This window comes from Grus americana, unplaced genomic scaffold, assembly GCF_028858705.1.
Source record: "Grus americana isolate bGruAme1 unplaced genomic scaffold, bGruAme1.mat scaffold_344, whole genome shotgun sequence".
Lineage (NCBI taxonomy): Eukaryota > Metazoa > Chordata > Aves > Gruiformes > Gruidae > Grus > Grus americana.
In genome coordinates this window covers 45047-54955 of record NW_026561621.1, presented here as the reverse complement: position 1 = coordinate 54955, position 9909 = coordinate 45047, and the positions used below count along the sequence as shown (strand labels likewise).

The following is a 9909-nucleotide window of genomic DNA, read 5'->3' as shown; positions in this document are numbered from 1 at the left end:
CCCAGTAGTCCCCACGCGAGGCAAGCAGCAAGCGGGCAGATCCCTGGCACCTGATGTGATGGCTAATGGACAGCCTGGCAAGTGGACACATGAATAGTGCATGGTCAGCTACAGAGAAGGCGTGTGACAGAGGAACCTAGCCAGAAACCACATAAGTAACAACCTACTATCATGTGGAACAGAAATCTCTGCTGCCTGAACAAAGCATAAAGGGATTTAGTATAAGGAATCTGGGAAATTGCTGTACGGAGTCTGGGAAATAGCTGTACTGACCTCCATCGCCTATCTCCTCGCCACTCTTCTGCACATAACTGTACAGACGCCAGCCCCTGAGTCCTTCAGTTTCAAGCCCGCTTCACCAAGTTGGCCAGCCTGCTGCCAAAGATTCCCTCGCCTCTTCTAGACAGGTGGATCCCATCCCTCTCTAACAGGTTATCGTCATCCCAGTACGTCCCGTTGTCATTTCACTGAGATGAGGCATGTGTTTGCGGTTCAGCAAGACGCCTTGGAATGGACCACCAAAACTCCGCACACAGGTGTCAATAGGTCAATGAGAACTTGCCAAACCAAGTCAATGAGAACTTGCCAAACCAAGTTGTAATAGTGCAAAACAAGATTTATTCGCCGCAAGAGTTCCCAAGGTGCCTAGGACATGGCTAGTAGACAAGCCACTGAGCCAGTCCTCTTTCCACCAGAGCTCTGTTCACTGACACCGCCTAAAGGGAGGGGGGAAAAAAAAAAAGGAGAAAGGTGAACAAGCCACTAGAAAGAACTATCAGCGAGTTCCTGATCACAAGTCTGCATAATCAGAAACTCTCACAGCGTTGAAGAAATAGGTATGTCAACATACGCACCTCGTCTCCCACCAAGTTCCACAGCTGGATCAGCGGCAGACCTGTTGCGTTGTCATAATTTGTGACCTGGAAAGACAGAAAAACATTAGTTTGCAGGCATCAGCCTGCATCAATTAATTCAGGTCATGAGTGTGAGCAATTCTCAGCAATTCTCGGGTCCGAGCCATGGAGGATGCAAGGCTAGCATCAGTGACTGCATCTCAGGTCCTCAAAACACCAACTTGGGTGGAGGCTGGAGGAAAGGTAGCTACTGCTACCAGGCAGCTGGGACAGCCTGCTGGCAAGTTGTCTCGAGTCACTCAAATCCGTGCCCTTGCTAGAACTAGTGACGCCTTTGAGCACGGCATTAAAGCAAAGGAAGCTCTGAGACTGAGCATCACGAATGCCATCAGCTTCCCACTCGGCCGCATCAGCAACAAGAGGGAATACTCAACCCTTCCCAGCCACAGCGTCCGGAGCGGTGCCGATGCTACACAAGGAAGTTCTCAGCACCCAGATGGCTCCACAAGAACCCTTACAGCAGCCGGCCTTACAAGCTCGGCCTTTGTTTTGGATTTGAACACACACACACACACACACACACACACACACACGGTGGGCTAGGGGGCACAGAGGATAACAGCAGCCGTCAAATCAGCAACAAGGCTTTTCCAGACAGCTCTCAGGTACCTGCGCCACTAGGACTGCGCCTTCGGTCATCTCAACAACAGCGGTGTCAGCCTCGGAGGAAAAGTGATCCTGGCCTGTGGAAAGAAGAGAGCAGGAGAAAACAACTGAGAGAGAGAGTCACGGGCTTTAAAGGCCAGAAGGGACTATTCAGCTCATCTTGTCGCACCTCCTACATCAGTTAGGCCAGAGAATCCTCACCTGCCCTTGCTGTGGGCACTTGCTGGACCCCATCTATTAAGCTGGAGGTCACACAAGTAGTATGCCTGCTGTGTTGCCAAAGGGAAAGGGCAAAAAAAAAAAAGCCACCAGCTAAGTGAACGTGAACATCAGTGGCTGATGAATTAGCAGGCTTGCAAGACAGAGAAGTATACTTCTGCGGTACCTTTGAGCTGCCAGGAGTACTTTGATCCTGAATAAACTCAGCTCAGGGGCTTCAGGACTTTACGGACCCTGCACAGAGCGCAGGACTGTCACGGGGAGCTCAAAAGCATTTGTACCGCAGGCTGGCTGGCACCTGAACAGTGCCAAATGCCCTCTTTGCAAGCACCGGCAGCTCCAGTCTCTCAGCCCGCACAGCTTAGGTGGGTACTGTTGCTAACTCCACACCTGTAAATGCAGCAGGGAACCCTTCTGTCCCGGGCAATACAGTTACAATCGACTGGGCAGAAGTGTGTTCATTCTGGAGGACAGTTGCTTATTTCCTACCAAACTGCTGCAAAATACAGCTTCTCCCTCGTGCTCCCCACCCCGAGACCATCTCCAGCAGCAAGTGAACGACTCCTGACAAGCCCACAAATCCTGAAGGAGGTCGATCTCCTCGGGGAACACGCAAAACACTGACTTCTGCTAGAAGCAGCTTAAACCCTGCCATCCCTCTAGTCTTGGCAGGGCCTGTACCTCCTGCAGTGCTGCCAGCCACAAACCCAGGGCTGAAACCTGGCCTGACCCTGAGCCCCTACAGCCACCCCTCCCGCACCCAGAAGGGCAGCTTTGGAGACACCATCACAGCCTGCATCTCTAACATCACCAGAAAGAATGGGGGGGGAGTGGGGGCAGGGGGAATGAAAAAAGCAAACCAGAAAGCATCTCTAGGCAGTGACTGACTGACATTCTTCCAGGGCTTGGAGGCTGGTCTTTTGAACACAGAACTAGACACCTCCGTCATTTTCATAGGGAAATGCCAGATATTTGTCTAGCAGATCAAAACCTAAGTTGGCATCTACAGCTACTCTGTGACAGAAGGTGGCAGCGTAGGTACAGCTACTTCACCTCTACCCTGCCAGTCCTGCCAACTTGCTGCTTAGGAGAGTCATTCCTTCTCTCCTCCATGCACAAAAAAGCCTGGCCATTTCTCCATTTCCCCTGGCGTTGGACGGGTTATGCCATGCTAGCACATTTACAAGAAGAAAATACAATTTTTCCAGTCCTCGCTCTAGTCCCATCAGAGGCTGAGCTTGCAAGAGGGGAGGGAGAAGGTTGAGACAGAGTCATTGCTTGTACACAGCTGGCATCCATGGAAACCTGCAGGAGCACCACCAACGGTACGTCACGAGAGTCTCATTACCTGGAAGCGGTACCACGTTGTCCAGTAAAACTTCCGCTCCTTGGAAAGGCAGTGATAAGAAATCAGACCTTAAAGAAAAGAGAATCGATCACATCGTAAGAACATGCCTTTAAGTTACTCCTGTATTCTTGAAGGTGACACTGATTAATTAATTGCTCTAACAGATATTCAGTTGAAAATTAATGACAGTCAAAAAAAAAACCCCAAAAACGAGACTACTCTCCCAGCAATCTAAGCAGCAGCAGCAGCAGCAGCAGCAGCAACAGCAATAAATTGTCTGATTAGCATGCCAAGTTGGACTGGGCTCCAAGCAAAAACCACCTCCCTCATGGAGGCTGTACTGCTTTTCTCCCACCTCTGGGGCACAATCAAGTATTTCCTGGGCTTGTGTAAGAAAACCCTCATCCAGTATGGCTCTCCCAGCCCATGGGGCTGGGGCATAGAGAATCTGCATCTTATTCCTACCTCATCAATTAACTACACTCTGGGGCCTCCTGAAGGCCTCCTTTTGCTCAGCTTCCATGCTGAGGTGGGAGAATTTGCAATTGCCTCTCCCTCCCCTTCAAAAAAGCCTTGCAAGAGCTTGCTGTGCTCCCAAGGGCTCCACACCCGCTGCTGAGACAAACCTTTCTACCATTTCCCACTTCAGCTCTGGAAAATCCTATAAGCAATTCAAATGATACGGATGCCTCTGATGAAGATTCAAGCCAGATAAGAGCAGTTCGAGACCTGATTTGTCTGAGCGTGTCGACCTTCACTTTGTCGTATCCTCCGTAGTCCACGTATCTGAGCTCCACTTCACCGGTCTCTTCGAAGTAGCTGATGACTTGAGCCCGTAACCATGCCCCACCCAGGCCTGGAGCCGCGCAGATAATACCAACTGCAGAACAGAAGAGCTCCCTTGAAGTGGCTTCCCAGAAATCAGCGCTTCAGGCTGATTCCTAGTGCTGCACAGTTCTCTACTGAGAAGCAACAGCATTTCTTCTCATGCTGCTGCCATCTTCCTTCCACATCCCCCCAGCCCTCCATCAGACAAGCCTGCCGCTGGCACACCGGAGAGCTGGCTTGTACTCTCAAGTCTCTGTCTGCCACTACCATGCTCTTCTAGCCAGGTATCCAGTTCCCTTCCAGCCTTTGGCCACTAACAGTGAGCTCTGTCTCCAAGAAGGAAAGGAAGCACTAAGAACCCCTCCCCCTTCCTTGTGATGCACCCTCCACTTGACACCATGTGCAGACAGTGACACGATGGACACTTGGGAGGAGTCCCACGCTTTGTCAGCAAAAATCCTCCAGGGGCCAAGTTGGTTGGAAATGCCCTGAGGCGGACTTGATCTCATTCTGAAGTTCAACATGCAGCTAAGTGGCTGGGGAGGGGGGCACTGCAGGCACGAGGGGGATAAGGAAGAGCAGAGCAACATCTCTACTCCGGCAGCAGCTAGGCAAGCAACTCTCTGAACTGGCACATTCTCATCCACTGGGAAACTTCCCAAGCCGAACTCGGGGGCATCAGGCTTTCGCATGACCCTAGAAGTTTCTCAAGTGAACCATTTGTGAGCAACCAAGTTACTTGCCTTCTACTGGAGTTGGCAGGGTTGGAATTGCAGGTTGAGAGTAGCAGGTGGACATCTGCTGGTCAAGGCTACGCAGGGCGTGGAAAGTGGGGTGTGTATACTGCTGTAGAAACATGTGTCCAGCATCGACTTGGTTTGCCACGACCACTTCTACAGGAACTCCATCTGGGAGGAAGAGCTGCCATGTGGAGGAAAGAAAGTCTCATTAGTGTTCATTGCAACACAAGCTTCCTTCACAGCAACTCCATGTTCCGCCAGCAACTCCTGAGGCTTACAGCCATGGGTGGAAAGGCCCTTGCACTCTGGTATTTCACTTGCAAAGGCTGCTTGGGATCAGGAGCAGAAAGCTATTCCCTGACACTCCATGCTGTTCTCAAGGAAATCAGACCAGGGACGGGGCCCATCTTGTACAGGAAGAGACTCTCGGCCGGGTCCTGCACTTGGCTCACAACAACCCCAGGCAACGCTAGAGGCTTGAGAAAGAAGAGCGGCTGGAAAGCTGCCTGGCGGAAAAGGACCTGGGGCTGTTGGTCGAGCGCCGGCTGAGCGTGAGCCAGCAGTGTGCCCAGGTGGCCAACAGCACCCTGGCTTGTATCAGAAATAGTGTGGCCAGCAGGACTAGGGCAGTGATCGTCCCCCTGTACTCAGCACTGGTGAGGCTGCACCTCGAGAACTGTGTTCAGATTTGGGCCCCTTGCTACAAGAACGACATGGAGGTGCTGGAGCGTGTCCAGAGCAGGGCAATGAAGCCAGCGAAGGGTCTAGAGAACAAGTCTGAGGAGGAGCGGCTGAGGGAACTGGGGTTGTTTAGCCTGGAGAAAAGGAGGCTGAGGGGAGACCTTATCACTCTCTCCCAGGACCTGAAAGAAGGTTGTAGTGAGGTGGGGGTTTCTCTCTTCTGCCAAACAACAAGCGATAGGACAAGAGGAAATGGCCTCCAGTTGCACCAGGGGAGGTTTAAATTGAATATTAGGAAAAATGTCTTCCCCAAAAGGGTTGTCAAGTACTGGAACAGGCTGCCAAGGGAAGTGATGGAATCACTGTCCCTGCAGGTATTTTAAAGGCTGTGTGTAAATGTGGCACGCGGGGCCATGGTTTAGTTGTGCACTTGGCAGTCTTAGGTTGACAGTTGGATTCAATGATCTGAAAGGTCTTTTCCAACCTACATGATTCTATAAGTCTACATTTCTCAGCTCAGGCAGAATGGAAGCAGGAGTGGAAGACCAGGGAGATCAATCTGATCCGTAACAGTTACGCAAGCTGGAGAACGGAGAGCCACACAAAACCAAGCTGGTTTACAGGGCATCTCTGAACCAGCCACATGGATCTAGCCCGCTCCGCGAGCAGTGACCAACACCAACAGCCTTCCACCTGGACATCAGCGTAGCCAGCGAGCTTGGACTTACCCAGGCAGTCATAAGGAGCGAATGAAGTGTCAACGGTGTTGGTGGAGGTAGAGCGTAGATGTTGGTGAGACACAGCTTTGTGAACTTCTGGCCAATCAGGCTCAGTACTTTTTCTACTTGTTGTGCAGAGCCTGGAAGACAAAAAGCCCAAAGTCAGTCTCTAGCACAGATATGCTGAGGACACTCCCACCACTGATCTAATCTAACATCCTTCACAGGCAAGACTGCTGTATTGGCTGATGCATGCCCTAGCTCCTTCTTCAAGCCTGAAGTGATCCTGCAAAAGGCATTGGTTAAACTACAGCAGCCGAAGATGTTAAAAAGCATTCTCACCTCGAGAATAGAGGGTTCACGTGCCAAGGCACAGGAGACTTGGCAGATACCTCTGCTGTAACAGCACTGAGCAGAAGAGTTTTCTAAAGCACTAGACTCAGAAATCCACAACATCTGTTTCATTTCCTTGCCCATCGATGCCCCCAAGCTACATAGTAGAGCACAAATCGAGAGGCATTCCACTTACCTTCGATGTGACAGACTTGGGAGTCACGGAAATAAGGGAGTGTTGTGACGTAAACTTTGGCACCAGACGCTTCCTTCAGGTAGTTCATAAATCTTCCTTTTCTGCCGATCAAGCGGCCAACTAAAGCCTTTGTGAAAGAGTCGAGAAACCAACAGTTAGGAAGAGGAACAGAGATCAAACAACACTCTTCTCTGTGCCTTATTTCAGCCACATTCCCAGTTCCTGGAGTGTCGGGCCAGGCGGGATAATAAAGGCAATGCTGGACCAGGGCAGAGTTCAGCTGGTCTGGGATAAGGTCAGGTAGATAGAGATCCGTAAGCACAGCTCATTTTCATAGATTCATCTTCACATCTTGGGAGCTAAACGCTTAAATCCTCTCCGTTTAGTGGTTGTTGATCTCCCTGGGATGGCACGGAGCCGGTACCAGACTGGAAGAACCAGAAGATGGCTCTGTAGGGCAGGGCAGGAGGTGTGAGCAGGCCAGCGGTGGTTACCTTTGGGACCTCTATTTCCCAGATAGTGAAGTCGGACTTGCAGGAGCCTCCTTCTGGATGAGCGTGCTGGTGTGTCACTGCCTTCCTCGTGGCACAGTCATTGTCCACAAAAGCCATGCCTTTGACAGCCAAACCTACAGGACATGCACACGTGTTAGCATTCAGACAGCCCACACAGTCCAGCTACCAGACACAAGGCCAGGAAAGTGCAGCATTTCCTAGAGAGCTTACAGTGAGCTCTTCCTATGCATTCCATTGGGATGTTCCTGTATCAGGTTCTCCACTGTTTCAGAAGGGGTCAAGTAGACCAAAAGTAGGTCTAGGAACGCAACAGAGGCCTGAGTTCAGCAGGAGTCCTTCAAAATAGCAACACCTTACACAGCAGCAGAGACAGGACACTAAGTCAAAGTTACCAGCTGAAGGAGAGCTATGCTGACATCAGCCCTGCGCTCCTGCTGCTGCTGCTGCTGCTGCTGCTGCAGCAAGGTATTTTGCATTTTCCCCATGGCTTCAGGAGGGCTTTTCACAGGGAGTTCAGCATGCGGGGAGGGGGGCACGGGACATGCAAGCTCCTCCTCTGCTCTTTGTACTGACATTACATTCCTGCCCCAAGAGGGGTTGCCCAGTGACCTGAATGCCAGCTGTGCACACTACTAGCTGGGGTAGGGGCTTGCCTCTTGCCCAAATTTCTCCGATGCTTGAAGAAAGAAGGTGCCAGAGCTGAGCCGTGTTTTGTTTCCAAACCATCAGCTGATACCAGGAATCCTCCCACTTGGCAAGGGGGCAAACTCAAACACCTTCCTCCTGGTCAGAGCCCAGATACAGTGCAGCCAGTGTAACACAAGGCTGATCCTTCCTCCCTCCAGATGAACCAGCAGAAGCAGGAAGAGCCTCACTTGCTTGCAAGTACTCAGACCATCCAGTGCAAGACCAAAGAGAAAAAGAAACCCAACAGCCGCTTCCCATTTGCCACATCTTCCCTAGGTACACAGCACAGAGGCCTAGAAAGGCAAAGGCAAAGAGGGCAGCTGTTTGCCATAGGCTTCCCGGACAAGGATGAGGATTGAAGTCTCACAGCCTGGGGGCGAAGGTCAGCTCTAGGACCTCTTATCCAGCATGGCCCCATGATCAGCTTGACCCGCTGTAGCCCCTCTCCCTACCCTTCAGCTGAGTGCAGAGCTCTCAGCCCTTCCCATCCCCAGGCTCCACAACACACGCTCGTACCTTCCTGGCACGCCAGCATTCACAACAAGGCAAAACCCTCTTCTTCCTAGGGTTGCTCTCACAAGTGAAAATGCTCGCTGGGTTTCATCCTTCATTGTCGGCAGACTCAATCCCCATGTCTTGCAGCAAGCAGCTTGGTTCCAACTGCTTGTAGCAACTACCAAAGACATCCCCTCATTAGGGGCTCTTGGCACCACAGGCTCTTCTAAAGGATTTTCACATCCATCTCCAAGGTCAGACGGGTTAACTAACAGTTGCTCAGGCAGCGTTGTATTCTGCCAGGCGCACACCATCCAGGATGTAGAAGGCAAAAGCAACACAGAGACAGATGGAGGAACTCCTCGGACGTTGCTCCCTCTAGGGATTTCTTGGCGTGCACCTACCCTTCCAAACCACAAGGCTTCAGGGGAAGTGGTCTGCAACCAACTCATTTGATCACAGTTCCTCAGAGCACTTCCCTGCTTCATCCAGCAGCCCCTCAGAAACCTGCTGCCTTCCAGCTTCCATTCGGCAGCAGCCCGTAAGCACAGAGAGGAACCCAGTGCTTCCTAGAGGCTGCCTGAACTGAAGCAGAAACCATTTGTATGAGCACGTCTCAAACCAGCAAGGTCTTCAACAGCCTGGCCTACATCCAGACACGGCCCACTGCACTGGGCTACTCAAGCACACGCTTAGCTTTAGACAAGAATTAACTTTGTGCCGAAAGGGGACCAGCCTGTTCGCCCCTTGGCAACAGACCCTGAAGATCACCCAGCTAACACGGGATCCTACAGAGATGGGAATTCTGAGAGCAAATGCATACCCACCTGCTGCACACTGATCTGGGTTGGCACCAGAGCTTGAATCCTCTACCAGGCTCACCGCAGCACTGCCCTGACACTCCGAGGTCAGGGGGAGAGAAACACAAGCAGGGCCACTGCTTTCATCCGGAGGTCCTGTTGCTTCCGGCTTTGCAGTGTCCTCTGCAACGGTGCTGGGCTGCAGTGTGGTCACGGACAGGTCTGGATGGTCCTCTGAGAGATCTGGCCTCTCATGAGTTTGACAGGGAAGAGAGGGTGTCGTCGACTCTGCTGATGGCAGGGAGGTCGAGGTTTCATTCTCGGGGTGTTCCTCTTCCTCAGAGACTGCCTCTCTCATGGGAACGCCCGCTTCTTCCTTTGGTGGTGAATCCTCCTCTGGCGCTTCTTGCTGCTGCTCTTCTTCAGCAGCTACGCTTTCTTGTTTGTCAGAAGAGCTTGCCTGCTTTTTTCTGTGGGAATAGATCCACCAGCAGCCAAGAAGTGCCAGCGCGCCGGGTATGGCGTATGGGATGATTTTGCGGAAGTATGAAGGCATTTTCCAGAGCCTCAGCAATTCTCTCTAGAAGGAGCAGCAGAAAGCATGTGAAGAGAGTCACAGGCAAGGTAAGAGGAAGGCTGAAGTTTCATCAAGGTCTTGAGGTATTTCCATTAGCATGAACAGGCCTCTCTTCCAGCCGCTCTTTACATTCACATCTCTGCTCTACCAGCAGAGCACAGAACAAGATCCTTACCTAAGACTAGGGATATCTGGACATTTGTCACCGTTAGACTCATCGATTTCACATGAGCTCACCTTTACACTTCCAG

General features: G+C 51.6%; 1 protein-coding gene across 1 annotated transcript; it reads right to left on the bottom strand.

The window, feature by feature from the left end:
• Nucleotides 1-656: 656 nt before the first annotated feature.
• LOC129200604 (A-kinase anchor protein 1, mitochondrial-like) lies at nucleotides 657-9637 on the bottom strand. The gene is made up of 10 exons (XM_054811916.1): nucleotides 9109-9637; nucleotides 7079-7212; nucleotides 6585-6711; nucleotides 6065-6195; nucleotides 4659-4836; nucleotides 3817-3967; nucleotides 3088-3155; nucleotides 1524-1597; nucleotides 855-920; nucleotides 657-716 (listed from the first exon to the last, which is right to left on the bottom strand). Exons 1-10 carry the CDS (start codon nucleotides 9635-9637, stop codon nucleotides 657-659), a joined length of 1518 nt encoding a protein of 505 aa, XP_054667891.1.
• Between the last annotated feature and the right edge of the window lie 272 nt (nucleotides 9638-9909).

Bases quoted from the DNA above. Each gene is read 5' to 3' on its own strand.
- LOC129200604 (XM_054811916.1), bottom strand. From the start codon at position 9,637: ATGCCTTCATACTTCCGCAAAATCATCCCATACGCCATACCCGGCGCG. The intron at 4,837-6,064 runs GTAAGTCCAAGC...TCCACATGGCAG, and splicing joins CGCTCCTTATGACTGCCTGG to CTCTTCCTCCCAGATGGAGT. The intron at 717-854 runs GTGCGTATGTTG...CCCTCCCTTTAG, and splicing joins GGAACTTGGTGGGAGACGAG to GCGGTGTCAGTGAACAGAGC.